The sequence below is a fragment of the Hypomesus nipponensis genome, chromosome 5 (assembly GCF_054491055.1).
Source record: "Hypomesus nipponensis isolate SF chromosome 5, ASM5449105v1, whole genome shotgun sequence".
Classification (NCBI taxonomy): Eukaryota; Metazoa; Chordata; class Actinopteri; order Osmeriformes; family Osmeridae; genus Hypomesus; species Hypomesus nipponensis.
The window spans coordinates 4,565,967-4,589,506 of NC_140365.1; the positions used below are offsets into that span (position 1 = coordinate 4,565,967).

The window sequence follows — 23,540 nt, forward strand, 5'->3', positions numbered from 1 at the left end:
CTTTCTTGTGCACATTCCACAATATAATAACTTAATAATTCAACAATTTGGGTTTAAGTGGTGTTTTTTACATTTCTTGACTCTGTCCTGAAACTGTATGCAAGCCAAGCTTAAAAAATTGAAATTGGCTTTAGGATTTTTCAATATGGCCCATCCATTGAAAAATTACTGGAGAAAACAAATACAATGATCTGATAGTATTATAGTATTATTTCTTCCACCTGTAAAGAACATATGCTAGATATGTTAACCAAACTGTGTTACCAAATTGCTCACTGCGGAATCCCCTCTCATAGGCTATTGACAGATTGTCTTATTATTTGATTTACAACTCCAGTTTCATAACGCTATTGCGACACCTGGTGGCATAAGTTAGCATTTCCTCTGGGTCAACGGTGGGAATAGTAATGATCAAAGAGTGTATGGCTGCAGCCTGCAGCCTCCCGCCTCATGCCCTCCCGTCTCATGCCCTCCCGCCTCATGCCCTCCCGTCTCATGCCCCTACTTTTCAAAATAAAAGCTCGTCTGGTCCGCTATTTCTCCTTCCTACTTTGGTGTACGTAGCTAGACAACAAACTACAATCCATTCTACGGCTGCAGCCTGAGAGGCCCGGTTGAGTTTAGGCATAACAACGACGGTTGTGGTTAGGATTAGTTTAAGGCCAGGGCCTTGGGGCATCCATGGCGTGGCGTGGGGGACGTGCTGGTGCTATTCTTTTTATTTTTATTTTTAAGACACTGATGTGTACCTTAAGGACAATCACAAAAAGAAACCATCAAAGTCTGCAACCACAAATTGCTCTAGGTAACGTTAGCTAATATTCGCTAACAAATGTCAACATAGAACGCTAATGCCGTTTAAATGAAGGACATCGCAGGTTTCATCAAATATACGTTAACATCAGGGACAGAACAATAACATCCAGAAATCCGCAAATAATATAGGCCTATTGATAAAAAGTTTTTCAATTTATTGCAACAAACGTGCTCACGAACTAACCTTTAACTCCATCCGTAAAATAATTCGCGATTTAGCATTTTTGACCCTCTGAATTTACCGTTGGACAACTTGGGCATGAGACGGGAGGGCATGAGACGGGAGGGCATGAGACGGGAGGCTGCAGGCTGCAGCCATAGCCTACCCATCTCTAATGATTTGGCTACTGCTAGGACTAACGTTGTTATAATAGGCTACACATTAAAATAGGCAGCTGGAAATAGAACCAAGGACGGTATGTCACAGTGTTTGATTGTGTCCTTAAGGACCACCATCATGGGATTTTGGCAAATAATTCCCGACCAAAAATATCCATCATAATTTGTATGAAAATGTGTATGATTATAACCTTCTCGAGTGTGTTTAAGTATAATAGTGTCTCTTCATTGGCTGTGATTTGGTCGACTGTGATGTACCAGACCAAATAAGGTTGGTCAACCAAGAGTCAACCCAGAGGTAAGAAAATATTATTATCGTGGTCTGCCTCGACTTAGCTCTAGCTGGTCCTATTTGCCATTGGGTTGTTTGAAAGGCTAATACTAATAGTAATACATTTTGCTGCAATACCACCAATAGTTTACTGTAATTATTAATACATTTTTAGATAATGTTGTGTTTGTGATAGCGTTGTCTAGCCATGCTTAAACAGAAAAAAAATCTGAGAAAATGTACACTTCCTTGCTAGATGATTCGAGGCATAGTATTGGTATAACAGCTAAAGCTTAGACCAAAAACATGTTTTAGAAGTCTATTTTGCAGGGCGTTTTGTCAAACAAATGGCTGGCCGACTATAAAACAGGAAGGAAGTACATCAAACGGTAGTTTTTTTTGTTACTTAGCTGGCATAGCCTAGGTAAGGCTAACCAACTGTAACCGCTAAGTAGGTGTTAGGTGCATGTAAAATACGATTATTGATAGCTAGCTACATTTATACTCCAATAAATTAGAGGTTTATCATAGTCAGATTTTAAGTCGTTGGACGGTCTTTACGGAGGCAAGAGATGTCGGCAAGCAGGATTCCTCCCGATACGGCTGTAGCGGAATTGACTTTTTCTTTTCAAGACCAGCTAACCGCGACCATTCATAATGCGTTTGGGGTAGCCGTTGAGATAGCTGTGGTTGAAATCACAAAGTTGGTTGGCCAGGTGTTAAGGGATGTGCGGGATCAAATGGATGAAGCACTGCGGGACAACAAATCCTTAAAGTTTCGCCTGCAAGAGGCCGAAAACGAGTTATGTTCTGTGCGAAGTGCCCAAGTAGAACCACAGCAATCTGTTACAAATGGAGTCAGCGCGACTGCTCAGGTTCATCAGCTACTAAATAGTCTGAACGTTTCACACAGTACAACTGCAGAAAAACAAAGTCCATTCGAAGACCAAGCAACTAGTCCTACAAATCGACTAGAATTTGAAACAGAAGTTAAAGACATAAACGAATCGTTTTGTGAGATCGGAGAAGATGGTCGTGTCTTCACCCAGGATATAAAGCCAGATATAGAGAGTCCATCAATCTCAGACCAGAAAGAGGATTTTGGTAACTACTTCAATATGCACCATGAATAGACCACGATGTATTTGAATGTATTCTACTGTGTAATGCATGTTTATTATTCTGTTATGTGACAGGAAGTGAAGATGATGCAGTGCACAGAAATGATCCAGGAGTTGCTGATGTGGGACCCCGGGTTCAGGTGAAGGTGGAGGCGTCTGATCAGGGTTGTAACTTAACCTTCAGTCCGTCCAGTGAAACGGAAGAGGAGTATTGTGCAGACAGGCTCTCTGTTGCTCAGTCCAAGTTGCTAGAAGACTGGAGACCAGAGCCTCTTCTGATGTTATACAATGATCCAGATTCATTTGTTCCTTCTACCAGCCATTCTCTGTGTGAGTGCTAAACATTTGTATCATCGTATTTCTTCACAAATGCAACTGATTGTTTACCTTAGAATTTGTACTCTCTGCATGAATGACACGACCTGATGTTTCCACTTTGTGTCTCCCTTTAGCTGATTCTCCCAACTTCAGCTCAGACATACCAGACTTGGACATCTTGTCTTCTCCAGCTGCAGGCGTCCCTCCGTCCTCGACCGTCCCCCCAGCTGCAGGCGTGTCTGTGGCCTTTGCCAAGCCCTTCCCTCCCAGGAGCTCGACCGGGGCCTCTCCCCCGGGGCCTCACGAGGTCACCAACAGAGTACCCCGGCACACCTGCAAAGTCTGCGGAGAGAAGTTCTTCCTCCCGGAGGAGCTTTCTCGGCATCGCAGTCTCGTCCACCCCAAAGACCCCAACAAGAACCCCAAACATAGCCTGTTTCCACCTGGACGGAGCCCGTACCATTGCTCTCTGTGCGGCCGGGATTTCAACCGCATGGAGCATCTCAAGATCCATCAGCGCATTCATACCGGAGAGAGGCCCTACGGCTGCAGCGTGTGCAACGCTCGCTTCCGCCACTCCTGGGCTCTGACGAGACATTTCCGTATCCACACAGGAGAGAAGCCCTATGCTTGCAGCCAGTGTGGAAAGACTTTCCGAAATTGTGGGGGGCTACGTTTTCACCAACGCTCCCACTCCATGACTGGGCTGGTTTGATAGTTGTTTTTTTGTAAATGTTGAGTAACTCGAACCGTATTTCAAGCACATTTTATTTGTATAGCCCTTCTTACGATTAATCAATGATGCTTCACCGTTGTCCACAGTTCAACACAGATATCCAGCCTCAAACCTAAACCCCACCACAGAGCCCAGTAAAAAAGTAAGTAAAGAAAACTAAACAAAACAACAACAATAATAAATAAAAACTATAATTTTATTTTCATTTTTATGATTTTTTTACTGGACAACGGAAGGGTAGATGTCAGATTTCAGTGTAATCATGTGCAAACCTTTTAAAATGAAGGAATTCTTTGCAAGTGTTTGCGTTATGTGGATGATCTGGTAATGTATTTTTTACAGTAACAGATAAATAAAATCCCACTAGATTGGAAATACCTCTGTGCTTCACATGTCTAGTCACATCTGGATGTGTAGGAATTAACACATTGACACAAGTCAAGACATACCGGCAATTGTAAATATTACAGTTGATTGAACAGATAGGCCTACTTTTATCTGAGGTGACATACAAAAAGTGCATATAGAAAAGTACAGCAAAAATCAAGGATCATAAGTGTATCATTCCAACTGTATTTAGTCAATAAATGAACTAAGACACAGAGCAACAAGAACAGCATTGCTCACGAGTGGAAAATCTGCCTGCTTGCTCTAGGTTTAGAACAGGATGGCAAAAAGTACAGATGGTTATCTTTCCTGCACTCACTTGCTGGCTCTAAGCAGACGAAACAGAATTTGTGTTTGCAGCTCTGGCAAGTTGCGTATTTACATCCAGATGAGTGCATGAGCAAGCAGCGACACTTTGGGCAGGCACGGAACACCGGGCAGCCCTGAAGGTAAGCGTTACCCGTTATGGTGTCACACGTGAGAAGGGTGTTCACCAGATGGCATGAACGGTTGATGCAGCGTCCTGTGGGAGTTTTACGGGTGATTTTCAAGGGGGAGAGGCAGGACCAGCACAGCCATGGTGCGGAAGGGCACTGCGGACACTGGGCCATATCATTTGAGTCTCCTTCTCCAAGGATGTGGGCGAGAATGGAAGTACAAGATGGGCACTGTGGAGAACCGGGTTAATGGAAGTTTAATGGAATTTCAATCATTTTAAAGTTTTCACTTTCTTTAATTGTTCCCAAAACTTACTCTCTTATTCATATCAGGTAACCCTACGGGTACTTCTGCCATTGGAACACCTGTAAATAAAGACTGGTTAAAGCAACAGTGTATGGTTCAATGATGACAGTGTGTCTTCAGATCAGGGGTCAGGGGGCTAACATCTCGTAGAATCACTTGGCTTGCATCTGGGATTCATTTAAAGCCTGTTGAATAAAGTGCTATTTATAAAAGCATAGTCTAGGATTGAAAAAATACGAAACCGAAAATGAAAACTTGTATCAAGGTAGCATAAACGCTTTAAAAGTAAAACATAACAATTTCAACCACTCAGTCACAAGCAGCTTTTTTACAACAAAACTACTTACAATTCCTTGATTTTGTGTCCCCATATGCTTTAATCCCACTTTTCACGTTACTTTTTATCATAGGAAATGTCGCGGCGTAGTATCACGATAGCCTCTTACCCGAGAATGCATTGAACACAAAATTTAAAGCACCTGAATTTCCCATCAATTGGATGGAAAGTCCCTGGTTCTGGGCGGAGTATGCTAGAGGACGCCTTTAAACGTAGATTACCAAACAGTGCCTTTGACTGTGATGCTGTTGGTGATTAATATGACGTTTTGTTTTGTGTTAATTTAATTGGAGTTTGGGCACGATCATATAAAAGGGACACCTCCGGCAATGGCTTGGGTTCCAATCGTACCACCTACTGGTCAGAAAATATAATTTGAGACTAGAGAGAACATTCAATATGACGGTCAACGAAAAACGTTTAAATTCGACGAACTTTTTAATCCTTGGAAACCGCTAATACTAACTATTTTACTAAGTACCTAGTTCCGGAGCAATACCTCTACCAAATGTCAACTATTCAATTCTCCAGATAATTGCGCCACAGACACACAATTTAACAGGAACTGAAGAATAGATGGGAAGAGTATTGATTGTAGACGAGAGAGTAGATCTTTTTTGGATATAAAATCTTTAATGCACACTAACAGTTAACATTTGAAAGCAAATTTTAAGTTTTATGTTCATTAGAGACTAAACGAGCAATGACACAGGGGCCTAATCGTTGTAATCAAAACATCAACATACAAATCATAAAAACACTGGGTAGGAAATTATTAAAAAGCCTGTATTGTTTTAGCCCACAGCTCAAGTCAAAGGGCTGAACGTTAAAGGGAACTGTATCTTCAGCTTCAAATGTCTGACCAGACGGCCTTCCCCAGTGGATAGGGGCCGACACCCTTATCTAGTGTTCAGGCCATGAAGGAAAACAACACCCGCGAGAGCGTGTAAACAGGGAGACATTGGCATTCATTCCAAAGAAGAAGAAGAAAACAACAATAAAGCTATACACACACAATAATGAATGCACTGCATTTCAGTCTAATTCTTGACATCGAAACAACAATTAATTTGCTGATCTTCCTGTCTGTGTATCCCGTCATAGTAAAATAAACCTTTGAAGAGCTGTAGGACCCTCAAGAGTCACGGCAAGCCAATTAAGACCACTGTTGTCTCCGATGTCAGACAACTTGAATGTAATAAAAGGTGCATGAGCACTAAAGTACTGAGACAGAAGGCATTTCTTTAACTATAAAGCCTTTAGAGAGTGCCGCACTCTGAAGTGTCTCAGCTAGTAGACCAGGAGCTTCGTCCTCACTGTCAGACAAACTTCTCCTCACCCAAGGTGTCAGTGAGGCCTCTGAAAGAACACCACAACCGTAAGTCATGTTCACTGCACATTACATAAGCAACCAAATACATTTTTATCAAGCACAGTATATAAAAAGTTTGATTATAGGCATTTCAAACACGTGAAATTACCCCATGTGTCACACTCACTTTCTCCAAATGGCTTCTCTGATGGACGCGTAATTCCTCTGAATCTGAAAACATCTTTTGGCAGAATGGACAGACAGATTCCGGTACGGTTCTCCAAAACCGGTTGTGATGCAGCGTGTTGCCGTGGTCCGCCCGGACCCGTTGGACAGGACGAGTTGTGTTCCTCTGTATCACGCCGTCAGCGGACTGGTGGTCAGCAGATGATCCGTCATCACGCCCGGTGAACAAACTCGTTCCTCTGTTGTTGCTGCTTCCAGAAGATAATGGATTGGAGGGTCGTTCAGAGGGACTGTGGGAGCCACAGGGGCCTCCTGAGGACCAGGTTCTGGTGGGGCGACTCAGATGCCGTCCGGCGGCCTGGTCGGAAGGGGTCACCTCTTGCACGGAGCCAGGCTCAGGACCAGGGAATGGGAAAGCTGTGTACACCCCCTGTCTGTGTGTGCGTGCAGCACTGTCCTCTCCTGTCTGACGTCCCTGTGCAGAGTGGGGCTGGGAGACGGATTGTCCACCTCCCCGGGGCCTGGCTAGGCCTGAGCTCCAGCTCTCCAGAGGAGGCACTGACAGCTGCTTGATGCAGTGGTGCAGAGACGGGTAATCCACGTACTTAAACTTGGGCTGGACGGGTTCTTTAGGGCTGAGGGTTGTGCGTGCCGAGGACCTCTGTAGTGGACAGCCCTCCAGCCAGCTGTCCACAGGAGGCACGGTCATCTGTCGGATGCACTGATGCAACGAGGGGAAATCCACGTACTGGAACCTGGGCACCTTCAGCGGCACCTCGGAGACGTCCTCCTCCTTCACTCTGACGGGTGCCATCACCTCCTCACCCACGCTGTTCTGGTGGGCCTCAGCCGATTGGCCGGTCTTGACCACCGACGTCCGGAGCTTTGGGTCCCCTGGTGCCCCAACAGCGGCGCACCTCCTCTCCTCCATGCCTGGCTTCTCTACCAACACACCAGGAACACCAGCTGGCAGGTTAGGAATCCGCCACCAGCACAGTCACAATAACCACAGAGTTGTTACACGGTAATGCCATGCAGAGATATCAATCAGTGCATCAAAATCTAGGTTGCCTGGCTACATTTAGTCTCTATTACATCTAGTCTCTACCATACTCCAAAAGCAGCAACACAGCCTACTGTCCAACATTTACTCTCTGAATGTAGAATTGACCAGTCTTAATTTTACATAAACATATTTTTCTGAACGCTGTGTTTGGGTTAATTGTCCGAAGGAGCGGAAAGTGTCAGACCAGTTGAAGATGCCGTCTACTGCACCCACAACCCCATGTCAGGGATATAAATAGCTTTGCAGGTATGAAGTAAGGTGAAAAGTAGGTCAGAGGAAGGGTGATTGCTATGCCAGGTGCCCAAAAACAAAATATATATCACCCTGTCAATCTAGCTTTCAAACTAATGTCAAGTATAGTATTAACTTCTTATTGCTATCATGTAACCCGAATTCCCTTCCCACAATGTTAAATAGCCACACTATTCACCCTAACGGAATAGACGGCAATTGTTTTGTTCTGTAGCTGTTTACATTATCATAACAACCCAATACAATAGCATGCAAGCTGTATCTGTGTTTTTTTTCCGTACTAAACCAAGGAAATTAAACCAATTTGTGAACTTCTAAATAAGCATCGTATTTGTTTTTTTTTCTTCATTGAACCGTTCTGGCTTATAAAACCTGGCCTGGAACTGTGCCGAGGCGTGACGAGGGGCGGGCGAGCCGTGCTCTACATTCCCTCCCTGTGTTGTGTGTGCGAGGAATTGGGTCACGCGCGGTGGCCTACATTTGGAGGGTTTGTTGTCTTCGTTTTCCCTCCCAACATTTATTATAGTTGGCCCCGCCCTCGTTGCCCAAAAAGCGCAAAAGTATTCACGTTTCAGCTTATTCCTACTTAATAAATATCAAATCGACATAACTTTATTAAGTTCATTTTGATAAAAATAGCACCGTCTTATCACAGTTAGCTCATCTCACTAGTAAATTACCCACATATCTAACCTAGAATGGCGAGTGGGATTGAAAGAGGCTACCATGGTGTGTGATCTGAAAAGTTAGCATAGTAGCCTACAGGGCATTCATACGTTTAGAATTTAAGGTTTGCCTACCATGAATCATGTGAGTCGTAAGAATAAAATAGAATTGCCCCATTACATGCATGTTAGGTAAAAAAGTTTTACCTTCCGTTATCGTTCTTCCCGAGATCCCTTGAAACACGCAATACATCTGTGCTGTGATGCTGAGTCTCGCATTGTGTGCAATTAAACAGAATTACGAGATGTAGCCCACATCAACCACTAATTGGTCAAACGTTTCGTATTGCCTGCTATTGTACTGGTTAGACAACGCTTAATAATATACACGACCGCGGTATAATAAACACAAAACTCAGAGAGAAATGAAGATGTGTGGCATCCGATGTCAACATCTCGCAAGAAACAGTGTTATAATGTGTCAAATAAGGTTTATCTCTGTAAGCCGCGATTGGTGTTTTGACCGGCGATGTTCAAAGCCAATCATATAGTCTCTTTCAGTGAAACCCCGCCCTCTGTCCTTATCTTTTACACAACGCAGACCAATAGGAGAGCTAGGTGAGACTGAGGAGGAGGAACCCTTGTGCTCTACTTATGGTCAAGTAACAGTTCGGAACGTTTCTCTTTTAGGCCAATAGGGACTTTAGGGTCTTTGTGTTTAGGAGAACCAAGTTGAGAAGCCAGAGGACGACTTTGAGAAGAATCCTGACCCAGAGGTCCCCCCCTCCTTTTCTGGGGATACAGATCCCGTCTCCACAGTAGGGTTCATCACCATTCCTCTTGTGCTCAAGGTTAATAGTAATTTCTCAGTTTGCCATTGCTGTGCTGCAACCTACAACCATATTCTCACACAAGTAATATCCCTTAATCTGATTCCGTAATTTGACAAAACTGAGTCAAAGTAGTTAACAGGTGGGTTAGACCGATCCAGTTTGAGGGACTATCAGATTTGATAAAAAGGTAGTATTGAGAGTTATTACTGCATAACACCAAATTAGTTGACTTTATTACGATTAATCCCAGGAAAGTAATTCACACAGCAATGTTCTGTGGTTCTCAATGCCACTGTACATACAACAATGCAACAAAAGAAACTTATCTGGTCAAGTTTTATTTGCGATGCATTTACGGTTCAACAATAAATAGGATGCATGCTTATAAATAATCAAAGATCAAAAATAAAGTATATTCCAGTCATGCCCATCAACAAAATATCCCAGTGCAAGAATCAAACAGATCATTTAAATTATTATAATACACGTGTTACATCAATAAAAACATATTACATAATTACAATAATGTGGAATGGCTGCTGGCAGGTCAGTCATGTAAGATGCATTTCCAAACAGAGGATACATCTGCCAATAGCTAGAACTGACACTGAACATGAATAAATCAATTGTAAAAAGGACAATTTAGGTTAAGCAATAACTTATGCTTTACTGTGGGATGATGTAAAACAGAAGTCTTCAATAGTGGAACATATATACATAATGTAACACATACGACATATCAACATATCACCAGTAGTTTCCAATGATCTCTTTTCTATTGACTATTTGTTATCAAAGGTATTCTTTGGGGTGTGGGCCACAGCCCATATTGCTTGACTCGCAATCACATACAGTAAGGAAATAACATGAAAGGTTGATCAAACCGTAGTCAACAAAAATAAATAACATTCGTCCAACCAAAAAACAAGGAACAAATTAAGTACAAATAAAAAAAGTGCACAAATATCCATGTGAAGCTTTAAAGGGATGAATAGATCAGAAACAAAGGTTGTGGAAAAACCTGAGAGGAATGGAAAGTAAGACGGATCATTGAGGATTGTAAAAGGATACATTAATTTCAGGTTTGAGTTAAAGGATTTATCTTTTTTTTTAAAATATATTTCTCAAATATATTTCTTGGCTAAGCAAAGGTTAGCGCAGGTCACTCTCATCATCCTGTATGGTCTTCTTGATTCTCAGTAGCATAGTGGTATTCCACTGATCCAGTCTGAAGATTGAGTCAAAGTCCTTCACCTGTTAAGGCAAAATAATAGTGTGAAAGGCTATACCTCTGTTCTGAACACAAAAAGAAAACGCCACAAAAACAGACAAAGCTTACGGCAGCGGTGAACGCATCCACATCTTGTTCCTCAAATGCATCTAGAAGTTTCTGTTCAGGAAAAACAGAGATTTTTTTAAATGCAGTCACAGTGGCTGTTCCGCACAGAAACAATATCAGGTTTCATCTGCAGGCTCCAGTCATTACAGACAACAAAAGATTCACCTTAACCAGTTTGCATTCTCGAGAGTCTGAGAAGGCAGGAAACATCTCCTCATACCTCTGAACCGACAGCTAAGGGGAGGAACAAGGATTGGAAAATTAATATTTACAGCCAGCTAATGAGACCTGGGACATACAGTTGTTTTGACTAGATTATCTACAACTATTTCTGTCTGAATTATAATTCACACTGCATAATCAGGCCATACACTGATCCTTAAAGTAAACAACATCAATATGTGTAGTTACCTTTGCGTTCAGCATGTCCACACAGAAATGACACAGTGCTGCTTTAAAGAAATAGTCTTTTGCGCCGTACTTCAACAGGGTGCTATCCATCGCGTATGTCCCAATCTAAGCACACAACAACACATCTGTCACATGAGCCACGAGACACTGCAGCAGGACCTAAAGCCTGTTACAAAATTATAATGTGTTACTTCACAGGAGCACATCTGTGAATGAATTGATGATAAATCCAAACCTGCTCGTAAATCTCAATGGCTTTCTGGTACTGTTCCAGTTGAGCGGCGTAGGTGGCTACTTTGAGAAGGCACTTGTTCGCAGCACTGCCATTATAATTTCAAAGAATAAATCAGTCGTCGGTCAGATTTCAAAATACAAGAATTGATAGCAAATGAAAGGAAATACATCAGTGTGTGTTGATGCATGAAGGGTTCGTTTTTTTTTTTGAATACCTGTTAGACTCCTCGCCTTTGTAGTAATCTGATGCCTGCTCATAGTGAGCTATAGCCTGTTGACAGCAACAAACATTTGAACTCAGATTACATTTAATCTGATTGATCCAAAATGTGAAGTTATGTTAAACATTAAGCTTCTCTGTTATCTATGGATCCTGACAGGGTTCTGTGTTATCAGTGGCTGACCTTTTCAATGTCTAAAAGTTCCGTCTCATAGACCTCAGCGATGGAGATATGGTGTTTAGCTGCAATGGTGAAACGACCCTGCAGACACAATGGGTGAGACATGATGTGCAACGAATCACCGCATTTTACAGTAATCCGGGTCGACTACAAATTGGCAGAATTACTGTTTGTCAAGTTTTGTTAAATTAACTCATGTAGACATGGTTCTTACCATGTCCGAGTATATGTCAACGGCATTACCCAGACAGGTGATTGCCTCTGTAGAGATAAGTCCATAAGAATACATCATATACTGTTCCGCTGTTACATTTGGTATAGTATTTTAAGTTGACATACAGTAGATTTTTTTTTTACATTGTAATTTGTGGCGTTGCAATTAATTGTGAAACATTTTGGAATACCTTGTGGGTCTGCTTTTTTGAAGGCATTCCCTGCATCAATGAAATTAATAGCAGCATCCAGTTTATTTTCCATCTGCAAGTTAAGTCTTGCTGCTTGACAGAATGCATTACCAGCGGCTGAAAGAAAGGAAATCAAATTGTAACCGTTATTATAACTTGACAAAAGTTTGTTGTCCCCACCCACCACCACTAAAGTTAAAATGATCGCATTGCGGATTGGTCTTTCCCCCAAAAATACCCAACTTACCACCCCAGTTTTTTGCCATTTTGAACATGTTCGCTGCTCTCACATACATTTCACATGCTTCTTCGTATTTACGGGTCGGACCTCTGGAAGAAAGCATTGTGATAAACACAAATTACAACACAAACCATCATCGGCCACAATACGCAGGCTAAAATACAGTTTACAGTACGCTAAACGAGCTGGCAGACATACCCAAAAAGACTCCCAAGAACTGAATGTGACTTAATCTTTTTATCCGCCTCGGCAATAAGGGCCATGGCTTCCTTTTCTTTAACGGAGTGATCCATTTTGTAGTCTCTCGTGGCTTTTGTTTTATTGGGTTAGGATTAAATATGTCCCTGTCGCTGACAGTACAATTTCTACTCTCAGCAGTAACCAGTAGTGTTTTCACTAACCCCAGTACGTCACGTCAACCGGAAGTGTTGGACTCTGTCGCACGCCAAGAGATGTAATTATTTTTTTTAAATATATCTCAGATGAAAAATCTTAGTTTTTTGACCAAAAATAGTTCAATATAATGTCAACTTACAGCTATAATGATCATTGTTCAAACCTTTTTTACAAGATATATTTGATTTGATCCGTAACACTAAAAGAATCTCTTCCGGTTTAGAGTTCGAAACTATAGCGATCACGGAGGCCTAATTTAGCAACAACAGGCGCCGTAATCAAATGAAGGAAACACGATAGTGCTGTTTAGGTATGTGCCATTACTGTTAAATAGCAATATCGAATTTGCATGGATAGCCAAGGTGCGTGTATGTGTAAAGAAAGACACTGAAGAACGTGCAACGTGAGGCCAGCTGTAACTGGGTGGCTAAGCAATATTTGAGAATAATGTTACGAGTAGAACAGGTACTGTGAATCACGATGGTAATTCTTGTACATCTTATATAGATCCTATATAGTTATTACAAGTTATAGCCTATATCATTGAAGTGGAACAACGACTTTTCTTTCTATACTCAAGTTAAATCTTGTTTGGATATCTTCTTGTGATCCAGCTGCCACGACTACCCTGCCAAATCGTCAAAAATGAAGAGGAGAGCAGACCGTGGATCTGAGCGACGCACATCTAAAGTGTGGAACTACTGCACCCAACTGAATGACACCCAGGTTGAGTGTAATATCTGTAAGAAACAGTTGTCTTTTCACAACAGCACCAGCAGTATGAGGGAGCATCTGGTCAGAAGACATAATGTTCGTGACACGCTGGTCGGCACAATAGCAAGCTCTTCATTCCAACCAATGGCTCAACATGTCCTTCCTTCCATTAATTCAGTTACATCTACCGTGGTAAACCCAGGCATGTTCCAACCACCTGCTCCATTCATAGTAAAGGAGGAGCTGCAGGATTCTGACATGGCCGCTGAACCGGAGGAGACGAAGCGTGCTCGTGCATGTCCTGCTCTGGAAGTAGGAGGTGTTCACACAAATCAGAACCCAGTATCCAACCAAGACCTTAATCCAAGCAGTTCACACTCTGGATACAGTGCGAGTGGCGTTGGTCACAGCAAGCATAGCGGCACAGGTGTTAAGGAATGCAGTGAAAAGCGAGCAGGCATGTTGACGGATCTCATTTTGGAAATGGTTTTTAGAGACTTGCAGCCACTGTCTGTTGTGGAGGAGCGAGGATTTGGTCTTTTACTGAGCTGCTTAGAACCACACTACTGTGTGCCGAACACCTCACAGCTTGGCAGCCTTCTTTGGCATCGCTATGATACTCTGAAGAAGCACCTGCAGGAGTATCTTCAGTCTGGCATGGCCCCCCGGAGTCTGACTCTTTGCACTGAGTACTGGCAGTCTGTAGCAGGCTGTGAAGTTGGAGGCAGCGGACGGCTCTTTCTCACTATAAGCGCACATTTTGTTGACAAAGACTGGCACCTGGCCCGCTGTGTGTTGGAGACCCTTCCCATGCCAGATTATTGTCAAGAGTCAAGTGGAAGAGGGTTCACCCTGTTCGGGGTCACACTGAAGGCTGTCCTCTCTGAATTCCGTCTTCCCGAAAACTTTGTTTTCTGCATCGTGCACAACACTCCGTGGACTCCTACAGAAGCCAGAGGAGCAGAGGACAGCAGACTCGTGAAAGAACATCTAAACCCTGCGGGTCCAAGTAAATTACCTCAGAATCTTCCGGAAGGTTCAGTAGCACTGCACTGTGCAGGAGAGGCCCTTAAACTGTGCATCCAGGAAGGACTAAGCGTGGAGCCAGTCAGACAGGCTCTCGCTGAGGTACGTAGGATCATCTCGCATTTCCAACACGAAGCACACGCCGCTGCCGCCCTGAACCAGAAAGCCCAGGCTTCAAACAAGGCCGGTGTTTGTCTGGTGTTGGACGACCCTGGCCGATGGGCCACGGCCATTGACATGTGTGAGAGCCTACTAGAGCTGAAGTGGATGGTGAGCTCAGTGCTCGAGGAGCAGAAAGCCGCAGCCAATTTGGCAGACCATCAGTGGCGCCTTCTACAGGAACTGGTACCAGTGCTTAGGACGGTACGCATCGCTGCCTCTTTCCTGAGCGAGGACATAAACGCCCCCATCTCCTCCCTCATGCCGTGCTTGCACGGCGTGTCCCGCGTCCTGGAGCAGCATATCGCCGAGAGCAGCTGCCACGTCGCTCAAGGGGTCATGGAGAGGGTTCGCTCGGGGATGGAGCGACATTGGAGGCTGGGAGAAGAGGACGCCTTACTGGACACCCCGGCTGTCCTCTCCTCCTTCCTGGACCCGAGGTTCAAGGAGCTGCGCTTCCTCAGTCCCCACGCTCGCAGCGAGCTTCACGACAGAGTCAAAGAACTGTTGTCAGCGGAGACGCCGGACGTGGAAGAATGCGAGCTACGGCGAGGCGGTGACGGCGGAGATATGGAGGACGAGGGGGAGGAGGACGAGGGAGGGGACGAGGGCGTGATGAACATGGGTTTAGATGACACGCAGGCCAGACAGACGCACCCCGATTCACCTGGGTCGTGTGGATCCAATGAGGAGGTCGACCTCATTGTGCTGCATCCCAGTGAGGCACCCAGGACATCGCCATCCAAAAGCTGTTGCAAGGGTTCGGGTGAAGGTGACTCCGGCTCCACAGCTGGTCTGAGGAAAAGAGGGAGTGCAGAGATGGGCCCGTCAGGCTCTGTGGCGAGGGACCTCCAGCATGGCAGAGAGTCCAGCCTGCTGTCACTGAGCATGTATGACATCCTGTTAGGAGTGGATCCCACCGAGCGAATGCCGGAGATCCACCAGCAGCTGGAGAATTACATTGCGGAACCGCTCTGCAAACGCAGCCTGTCTCCTCTCCACTGGTGGCGCTCTAAGGAGCACCGCTTCCCCGCTGTGGCCAGGCTCGCAAGGAAGTACCTGGCCATCCCTGCCACAGCTGTGCCCGCAGACAGAGCCTTCGCTCCCAGAGAGACGCCTGTCACACAGCGCAGGGCCACACTGGGCTCTCAACACTTGGACCACATTCTGTTCCTTCACCACAACTGTGACTATGTCGAGCAGCTGATGGGAGCAGCAACAGGGAGACCCAGGGGCCCAGACAAGCATAGAGGCGATCAGACTACAGAGACTCTGTATCAGTCTCTAGTTTCCTACGAGAGTAAAGCTTAGAAAAAGAGTTGTGATCTGTACTACATTGTGCATACCATGTAACCTTTGAAAGACATTAACACATTTAGAAGTCCTATGAAGGCTTTAGAAGGCTTATGAGCTATTAATGGGGTTATTTTTTACATGTTGTCCTTAACATTTCACATTGTACCTGCTAAATGTTTAAAAAAAAAATTGTACCAGTACATGTATATTGTAACACTTTATATAATAGTGATTGCATGTTACTGTTGGTAAAGTTTGATTAAAAAAGTGATTACAATAAAAGAGGCATGAAGTTATTTATTATAAAACAATAAACGTATCAACACTCACAATGACAGAACAGAGAGTAAAGACAAGTGTTCCTTAACTGGATAAAAGTAAACTTTGGCAGGCCACTTAATATGTGAGGCTGTTGAAGTCATACCATCCTCATTCTCTCAGGTGTAAGAAAACAGTAACAATATTAGCATTAAATCTGAATTTGTGCTGTTGAATTATTGCTAAAGTTAAGTAAACTGCCTAAAAATAAAACATCTCTCTTCCCTGTACTAAAATATTGATTGGATTGGGCAAGTTCTTCCTCGCTATTGTTGTAACAAATAATATGGTTTAGAGAATAAAACAACGACATGGACTACCTTAACCCGTCCAACAGTTGGAATGCAACATTACATCTTTGCAGCGTGCTCTAACTTGAATAATCTCCCCCTCTTTTTCATTGGATTGTTTCAACATAATTTTCAAAGAATACTCCCTAAAATAAATTAAAAGCCTCTTACAAAATACTGAAAAAATACTGGCCAGTACAACACAACTTTGCCATGTGTGAAAGTTGACTTGTCAGTTGAAAACACGGACTGAGGTGTCAGTTGAACTCTGTGTAGAGGATCCCTCTGGAGGAGTAGAGCGTGGGCGTGGTGTGGGGGCTGGGCGTTGGCTCCTGGGGGGGCTCGTCCGCAGGGCAGCCTGTGGACCAGCTGGACCCGGACAGCCACTGCCTCTCCGACTTCCTGTGGCTCTTCATGTGAGCGCTGCGGCTCTTCACCCGGTCAAAGACCCTGGGGGAGGAGGGGAGACACAGGACAGGGTAAACAGGACACCGGTTAAGCCATCGGCTCGGTTACGCTGTAAAAGCTGAGACAGAGAGAGGGGGGGGTCAATGATTCATCACAGCCTTTAGAGCTGGGGGCCAGTGATTATGCCCTGTGATTGAGTTTAATATTATTCCACTGACCGCCCACACTCCCGACAGGTGTACTCCAAAGCACCTCCAGAGGCCAGGTTCTCCTCCAGCAGGCCCATGGCCCTGTAGTCTGGTCTCAGTAGCCTCCTTCTGGACCCCCGTCGTCCAAGAGGATGGTCCTCGCTGTGCTCTGGAGACTCCGTACGCAATACAAAACACATCATACTCATGCCACCACTAAATACCGCCACTGCGTACGAAGCACAAGTTTTTTCCCCCTCGACATATTCCGGTGTATGTGTCCTTTGTTAGCTACTAGAACCTATTCTATAACCTTTACTATTCTAGAACCTCTACTATTCTAGAACCTTTACTATTCTAGAACCTCGACCTCTACTAGTAGCATCACTCACCGACTCAGTGTCAGCTCCTTCCTTCTTGTCGGATCCTCGGTTGCTTGATCGTGGCTTGAACTTCTTGATCTTCTTCATGCCGTAGTAGTACTCCACGCACTGGGACACAGACTTGGTCTGCAACTTGTGGGGAAGACAGCCGTCAAGCTAGTATGATAGCTGGGGGGACGGACATGCATGTTTTTCTGTGCGTTTGAGACCGCCTCATTGTAGAGCTAGCTTTTGTAACGGGTTAAGGCAGTGTTGTAAGGGAGGGTGTTGTTTTTTTTGTAATCTTCCTAGTTCAGACCTGAGATGTGAGGTACAGTAAACATCCTGACACCGCTTCACACTGTAGTCATTGTCTCTCACCTCACTGTGAATCAGCTGGAAGTCTTTCTCATGTGTGAGCAGAGCTTTACAGAATAGTCTCTTCTCCAGAGGGGTCCAATGATCGGACCCTGAAGGTCAAAAGGTATGTGACATTTTTACATAGGCTAGGACCTGGGAGTATGCAGTCTTGTAAACCGTGTCAACAGTCATGGTTATTGATGTGTACAATACCTGTGTAATGATAGTCACTCAAGGGGTGAGTTGAAGAACGGTAGTCTCCTCTCATCAACAGCAGGTCCAGTGCAGCCTAAGGAAGGGGCGCATCATTACTCTTTAACATTTTTATAAATATATATATATATATATATATACTGTACACAGTACCAGTCAAATGTTTGGACACATTTTCCCATTAAATTACACTTGATTACAAGTTACTGGGACAACTACAGATCCGCTCACCAGAATGTCTCCCTGCACCTCGTGCAGACAGTGGAGAGCCAGCTCTGTGTTAGTGCCCCCTCCTGGTAGCACACTGGAACAGCACAGATCCAGCAGTTCTTCCACTGCAAACACAACAACACTGGGAGTCAGATGGCTGAGCGGTTAGGAAATCGGGCTAATAATCAGAAGGTTGCCGGTTCGATTCCCGGCTATTCAAATTACGTTGTGTCCTTGGGCAAGGCACTTCACCCTACTTGCCTCGGGGGGAATGTCCCTGTATTTACTGTAAGTCGCTCTGGATAAGAGCGTCTGCTAAATGACTGAATGTAAACACAACCAACCGTCAACCTCAAACCGGCGAAAGGTTAGCAATAAAACACAGAAAGAAATCAGAAGTTGGGACTATCAGCTGAACCCAATCACACAGTCAGATCAGGGGTGAACGTGAGAAAGAACGGATATTTGCGAGGGCCAGCCTCACCCCTCTTCTGTGTGTCTGTGTTGGTGGATGAGTCTCCCCATGGAGCCCACACCAGCTGGGCAGGGTGGTCATCGTACAGCATCAGGAGCACGTTGCGCGTGGGAGGGACCTCTGCCTGGAAGCGCTGGCCCACGTTGATCCTCCTGGAAAAGACCCAGGATGACTGACCTCACCTCACCTGCTCTGTGTTGGTACCTGGGGTGTCTGTGTGGTTGAAACCATAGATATGTAAAAAGGCTAGATGTCTTACGGCGGAGTTTAGAACGTCCGCACACTGCCACATGCCACTGCATACTTATGAATAATTATGTTATTTAAAAAATATATAATAGAAGAATGCAATGGCATAAAGACATCTCTGACGTTAATAACAAACCAAACCGTTTAAAAATCGGTTGAAAATTGAGCAAGTTATAGTCATTTAAAAAGTACATGTAGCATCAACACAATGTTCTGGGTGAGCGAGGTGACTGTAGCAAGATGGCTGCCATGTGCGGACGTTCGACCCCGTTGGCTGGCAACGCGGACGAGACATCTAGCCTTTATATATATCTCTGGTTGAAACGATGAACTGACAGGAGAGACGTACGGTTTTATACTGACAACTGTGTCGTCCATCTCCAAGGAGATCCCATCAACTCCATCTGGACAGCAGAGAAAACCAACGAAAGATTCAAAGTCACGTACACACCGTGTAACGTGTTGGACAGGAAGATAAGATTCACAGATAAGACACTACAGTCCTACACTACACTACACTACACTACACTACACTACACTACTTCCTCTAAAAATGGTGTATGATTTAAACCGACCCAGTGTGGCTGTATAGGTGCTGGGTGGAGGGCAGGGGTGAAAGGGAGGCAGGGTGCTGAAGTACAGGCCTGTCCCAGGACGGAGCGGGCTCAGCATGGGCGGAGGGGTGTAGGGCGGGGGGTGTGAGCTGGGGTTCAGCAGGTGGTCCACTAGGTACATCGGGGAGCGTAGCCGGCTAGTGTAGCCGCCCGCGCCGCGGCCCCACGCGCCCCCCATCGCCTCCTCGGCCGGGGGTCGGCGCGGGGCGGGAGGAGGGATGATGAGGCTCTTCATGAAGTCCAGGCGGCGGTTCCCCCACACCCTCCCGGAGCGGCCCTGAGCCTGGGACACAAGCCACCACCAGGGGCATTACTCTCCTCCGTGCTTGTGTTTGCACTGTTTCCACTGGTTGGGTTCAAGGCACCTGAGCATATCTACACTTGAATGGTTCTCGTGTGCTTACGTCTGGAGTACGAGCGCTGTCTTCTCGCTCCTTGTTTGCCGAGTCAGGATCTGTCGTGACAGGGACTGAGACTGGAATGAGCAGTGGAGACAGAGCCATGTGTTTAGTGGGAGACCTCTCCCCCTGTGGGCCTGAGTCTTCACTCTGCAGGACACATACAAACACGTCAACAAACACAACCAAACTAAAATCCTTTCTAATTCACCTGTAACGCAATATGATCAATTTCACCGAGATATGTTTACACATCATATAGTTACCTCAGGAGAGTGGGGTTCTATTTTGACTGACGATCCACTTCGTCCTCCTGAAGCCTTGTTTGCATGTGGGAAGTTTGGAATCATCCTGACACGTTGGACCAATCACACGCAGCAGCCCCACAAAACAGAATCCATACAATAAGTCTATGTACTGAAGTGGGGAACATCATGTACTGTAGTATTTGTCCAATCAGGTCAACCTCCCTGTTTCTGAGATCTGTTCCTACGGTAGCAGTGAACTTACCACTCACTAGCATCTGGTCCCTCTCCTAGTACACTGGGATTTCCTGCCTGGGTAAATTCAACTGAAAACTTTAGTCCACATCTTTCTACACACAAACTAATGTTAATCTACGTACATTTCTTACATAGCCACAAACTTATATTCTATTGTCTTATTTTAAATGTGATTAATGTGACCTTTCTTTTCTCTTTTATCAGAGCCACACAGATGCTATGAAAACAGGTGAAGCCGTGAGTAAGAGAGTACCTTGACGTGCTGGCAGGCGGAGCTGTCTGAGAAGGAGGCCATGGCCACCTGGCTGGGGGAGACCAGGTGGAGCGGGCGGGGGCGGGGCCGCCGAGGAGCTAGGAGGGAGGAGACGGGGGGGAGAGGCGGAGCAGGGACATGTGCCGTCGGTAACTTCTTGCGCCTCTCGCTCCTCTTCTTCGTTTCTACCCTGTCTAGACAGGCCTTTGATTTCACCATGCTGTAGAGGACAGGAGGAAGGATGGGCGGAGGTGGCCCGCCGGTGGTGGGCTGGTTTGGGAGGGCTGACTGAGAGAAGCTGTGAGCGGCGCGGACGACGGGCTTGGAGGGTATGATCGAAACGGAGCATGCGGAGGACTTTGTGTTTTCAAAAGAATAAAGCTGAGGTTTATCCTGAGGTTTACCTTCAGAGCTCACCTGGCTATATGTCTGTTTTACGACGTTGAGTTGTTTGGACTGAGGGGGTATGTCTGTTGCTGCAAAGGGCATCACCGTGCTGTCTATTCCGGCATTGGCTGCCCCACTGCACGGGTCATATGACATCATTTCCTCCAGCCCTTGGAGGTCAGAGACAGGGATGTCGATTCTACTATCCCAGCTTTGAGTGCCTGGGCCTTCCAATCCTGTCATGCTGCCGATGTGGACCTGGGTCTGGGTCTTCTCCTGGGTCTGGGGTTCAGGGTTCCACTGGGATGGATGTAGTTCCCCTGTACAGTCATTACAAGGACCTTTATCAGATCCCTGCCTCCATGGTGCCAGAACTAACACAGACTTAGGCTGAGAGAGGTTGGGCTCTAGGCAGCTGTTTACCAGCGAGCCATCCTGGGGAGCTAAACTTTTGTTGCTGTTGTAGCTGGCATAGGCAGAATAGTCGGAACAATGCTGTAGTTTGTCTGATCTAGCATGTGGTGGAGCGAGGAACAGTGAGTGGTAATTAGATGTGTCTGCTGAGCCTTCAAAGAATCCAGCAGGTCTTTCCACAGTCTCCCACTGGGTCTTGGCAGAGTGGGCTAGAGGAGGGACACACTGGGTAATGGGAGCGACAAAGGGGGAGATATGCTGAGACATATAGTGGCGCTTCAGGGAATGAGAGTCATAATAGCTCTTCCGACATCCAGGCTCTGCACACGGAAACTGCTTGCGTTTCTGATGAGTCAGCATGTGGCCACTGCTGTCAAGACAAATGGTAACGTTTCAGACGGAAGCATTTGAATTCCACAGGGACTTTTAAGTTTCTAAACCATCAGTTGGTTAGCTCTTAAATATACACAAATATGTGACTCACAGGTGGTCGTGACGTTTAAAAGCTCGCTGGCAGATGGAGCACACATGGGGTCTTTCTTGTTGGTGCGTCAGAAGGTGTTTGCTGAGTGAGTTTGCCGTCCCAAACATTTTGAGACAGAGCGAACACTCGAAGGAGGAGTCACGGACCGGCAGGTCTACTGTCAACGAATACTCCTCAGACAAAGACCGATCATATATGTCTGCAGTAACAGCTGTCAGTTAACAGAGAAACAGTGCCCACATTTGTTATCATCTGAACATACCGCTGGAACTTTTTATTTACCAATGTTGAACCACTGAACATGAAAGACTACTAGGCTTAACATATTTCTGACTTACATCCCATCCAAGGCTCTGACTGCAAAATGTCAGGGGGAGGGGCTGCCAAAGGAGTGGGGGCTGTGAGGCCACTGACAGCTTCCATGGTTAAGTCTTTCCTTAATGAAAGTGAGGAAAAGCAGTGCTCGTATTCATCTGTCTTTATAATTTGCTCCTCAGTCGATGAACTTGTAGACTTCTGTTGTTTTGCCATTGCTATGCACAGAAACGCCTCATTCAATCTTGGCCAATTTACTCGATTGTTAACTAGTCTAGTCATGGCCAATTGGCAACACAAGTGTGGTTCAGCTCTAGCTAAGCTTCTGTGATAGTTATCCAGCTCTAGCTAGTTGGTCTAAATTGAGCGAAAAAGATCGTCAAAAGGTAGCCAGTGTACTACTAGCTAGATCACACACATGTGTTGTAGAGTTAGCGTACGTTTCAGACTTGATCAAATATCTGATCATTCCCTTTAATAAATTTCAAATAATTACACAATTTAATCTGAAACTAGTTTAGCTAGCTATGCTGACAATAAGTAATCTCACCTGATTGGACTTCACGAGAAATGTCTCTGTTCCTTGCCAACTGGTAAGGGTAGGCGCGCAGCTAGCTCTTCGCTAACTGCCAACTGAATCGCCTCAGAAAAATCGAAGAATGGTCCGTCACTTAACTACTGCTGTAATTAGCTAACTAAATCAGTGTATTTGGTTGCACAATCATGTGCCAGAATCATTGCACTCAAATCGTATCTGACTATATCGATATCGTCTACTGAGCTGTACATTTTGAAGTTAGCCTATGACACTCACCTGGCCATTTAAAACTTAGTATACAGTCCGTTATTAGATTTTTTTTTTGGAGGGATGGGGGCGTGTCGACGGGGAAAAGGGAGATACGACACCCATGCTCAGATTGTCCTCCCAATTGTAAAAAACAACAACTAAAACACACTCAATGTTTAATCTTTTCATTCCCCAGCTCCCTCTACATATTAGGAATTATGTCCTGATATCATTGCTCTACTTCACTCCACCCAGTCCCGCTTGACTCATTTCTGTGTTAGGTGCACTTCAGCAGATGTGGTGAACAC

At 45.1% G+C, this 23,540-nt stretch overlaps 5 protein-coding genes and 1 long non-coding RNA gene across 22 annotated transcripts; 2 read left to right on the forward strand and 4 right to left on the reverse strand.

Moving 5' to 3' along the window:
• Window positions 1-624: 624 nt before the first annotated feature.
• Window positions 625-4,808, forward strand: LOC146287957 (uncharacterized). 5 transcript variants are annotated; one of them, XR_014755093.1, is made up of 6 exons: window positions 625-2,530; window positions 2,623-2,877; window positions 3,000-3,599; window positions 3,688-3,743; window positions 4,349-4,437; window positions 4,759-4,808. XR_014755093.1 is itself a non-coding variant. In XM_084697472.1 (4 exons), the coding sequence occupies exons 1-3, from the start codon at window positions 1,999-2,001 to the stop codon at window positions 3,578-3,580; spliced, it is 1,368 nt and encodes a 455-aa protein (XP_084553598.1). In that variant the 5' UTR covers window positions 625-1,998; the 3' UTR covers window positions 3,581-3,599; window positions 3,688-3,976. The 5 variants fall into 5 exon arrangements, 1 of the variants encoding a protein (XP_084553598.1); XR_014755091.1 differs by having other exon boundaries at window positions 627-2,530; window positions 3,000-3,743; window positions 4,334-4,437; XM_084697472.1 differs by lacking the exons at window positions 4,349-4,437; window positions 4,759-4,808 and having other exon boundaries at window positions 3,688-3,976.
• LOC146287958 (uncharacterized) lies at window positions 4,572-5,258 on the reverse strand. The gene is made up of 3 exons (XR_014755094.1): window positions 5,080-5,258; window positions 4,742-4,791; window positions 4,572-4,656 (listed from the first exon to the last, which is right to left on the reverse strand). It is a non-coding gene; the product is annotated as an uncharacterized LOC146287958 (long non-coding RNA).
• Window positions 5,259-5,682: 424 nt separating this feature from the next.
• LOC146287959 (uncharacterized) lies at window positions 5,683-9,035 on the reverse strand. 2 transcript variants are annotated; one of them, XM_084698409.1, is made up of 3 exons: window positions 8,758-9,035; window positions 6,569-7,533; window positions 5,683-6,428 (listed from the first exon to the last, which is right to left on the reverse strand). In XM_084698409.1, exons 1-3 carry the CDS (start codon window positions 8,801-8,803, stop codon window positions 6,417-6,419), a joined length of 1,023 nt encoding a protein of 340 aa, XP_084554535.1. In that variant the 5' UTR covers window positions 8,804-9,035; the 3' UTR covers window positions 5,683-6,416. The 2 variants fall into 2 exon arrangements, with proteins under 2 accessions (XP_084554535.1, XP_084554536.1); XM_084698410.1 differs by lacking the exon at window positions 5,683-6,428 and having other exon boundaries at window positions 6,459-7,509.
• Window positions 9,036-9,705: 670 nt separating this feature from the next.
• LOC146287960 (alpha-soluble NSF attachment protein-like) lies at window positions 9,706-12,821 on the reverse strand. Its single transcript, XM_084698045.1, has 11 exons — window positions 12,612-12,821; window positions 12,420-12,502; window positions 12,173-12,289; window positions 11,983-12,029; window positions 11,772-11,849; window positions 11,583-11,638; window positions 11,369-11,453; window positions 11,134-11,238; window positions 10,888-10,956; window positions 10,723-10,773; window positions 9,706-10,637 (listed from the first exon to the last, which is right to left on the reverse strand). Exons 1-11 carry the CDS (start codon window positions 12,704-12,706, stop codon window positions 10,536-10,538), a joined length of 888 nt encoding a protein of 295 aa, XP_084554171.1. The 5' UTR covers window positions 12,707-12,821; the 3' UTR covers window positions 9,706-10,535.
• Window positions 12,822-12,989: 168 nt separating this feature from the next.
• Window positions 12,990-16,286, forward strand: zbed4l2 (zinc finger BED-type containing 4-like 2). Of its 2 annotated transcripts, none has more exons than XM_084698035.1 (2): window positions 12,990-13,119; window positions 13,424-16,286. In XM_084698035.1, the coding sequence occupies exon 2, from the start codon at window positions 13,455-13,457 to the stop codon at window positions 16,017-16,019; it is 2,565 nt and encodes an 854-aa protein (XP_084554161.1). In that variant the 5' UTR covers window positions 12,990-13,119; window positions 13,424-13,454; the 3' UTR covers window positions 16,020-16,286. The 2 variants fall into 2 exon arrangements, with proteins under 2 accessions (XP_084554161.1, XP_084554162.1); XM_084698036.1 differs by having other exon boundaries at window positions 13,028-13,274.
• Window positions 16,285-23,515, reverse strand: znf541 (zinc finger protein 541). 11 transcript variants are annotated; one of them, XM_084698030.1, is made up of 17 exons: window positions 23,260-23,515; window positions 22,996-23,078; window positions 22,469-22,566; window positions 22,131-22,341; window positions 20,846-22,016; window positions 20,600-20,646; window positions 20,356-20,440; window positions 20,096-20,239; window positions 19,653-19,974; window positions 19,427-19,481; window positions 18,838-18,980; window positions 18,375-18,478; window positions 18,144-18,219; window positions 17,952-18,040; window positions 17,601-17,723; window positions 17,239-17,384; window positions 16,285-17,062 (listed from the first exon to the last, which is right to left on the reverse strand). In XM_084698030.1, the coding sequence occupies exons 3-17, from the start codon at window positions 22,551-22,553 to the stop codon at window positions 16,870-16,872; spliced, it is 2,994 nt and encodes a 997-aa protein (XP_084554156.1). In that variant the 5' UTR covers window positions 22,554-22,566; window positions 22,996-23,078; window positions 23,260-23,515; the 3' UTR covers window positions 16,285-16,869. The 11 variants fall into 11 exon arrangements, 8 of the variants coding, with proteins under 8 accessions (XP_084554156.1, XP_084554154.1, XP_084554157.1 ...); XM_084698028.1 differs by having other exon boundaries at window positions 22,996-23,087; XM_084698031.1 differs by having other exon boundaries at window positions 22,469-22,561; window positions 23,260-23,514.
• Window positions 23,516-23,540: the final 25 nt, after the last annotated feature.

Coding starts and splice junctions, on each gene's coding strand:
- LOC146287960 (XM_084698045.1), bottom strand. CDS start 12,706: ATGGATCACTCCGTTAAAGAAAAGGAAGCCATGGCCCTTATTGCCGAG. Junction 12,030..12,172: donor CAAAAAAGCAGACCCACAAG/GTATTCCAAAAT, acceptor TTATCTCTACAG/AGGCAATCACCTGTCTGGGT. Junction 10,774..10,887: donor GAGAATGCAAACTGGTTAAG/GTGAATCTTTTG, acceptor TTTCCTGAACAG/AAACTTCTAGATGCATTTGA.
- zbed4l2 (XM_084698035.1), top strand. CDS start 13,455: ATGAAGAGGAGAGCAGACCGTGGATCTGAGCGACGCACATCTAAAGTG.
- znf541 (XM_084698030.1), bottom strand. CDS start 22,553: ATGGAAGCTGTCAGTGGCCTCACAGCCCCCACTCCTTTGGCAGCCCCT. Junction 19,482..19,652: donor CACCTATACAGCCACACTGG/GTCGGTTTAAAT, acceptor TCTGCTGTCCAG/ATGGAGTTGATGGGATCTCC. Junction 17,063..17,238: donor ACCTGTCGGGAGTGTGGGCG/GTCAGTGGAATA, acceptor CTCCTCCCCCAG/GGTCTTTGACCGGGTGAAGA.
- LOC146287959 (XM_084698409.1), bottom strand. CDS start 8,803: ATGTATTGCGTGTTTCAAGGGATCTCGGGAAGAACGATAACGGAAG. Junction 7,534..8,757: donor GGGAAGAACGATAACGGAAG/GTAAAACTTTTT, acceptor CTAACCTGCCAG/CTGGTGTTCCTGGTGTGTTG.
- LOC146287957 (XM_084697472.1), top strand. CDS start 1,999: ATGTCGGCAAGCAGGATTCCTCCCGATACGGCTGTAGCGGAATTGACT. Junction 2,531..2,622: donor AGACCAGAAAGAGGATTTTG/GTAACTACTTCA, acceptor GTTATGTGACAG/GAAGTGAAGATGATGCAGTG. Junction 2,878..2,999: donor TTCTACCAGCCATTCTCTGT/GTGAGTGCTAAA, acceptor GTCTCCCTTTAG/CTGATTCTCCCAACTTCAGC.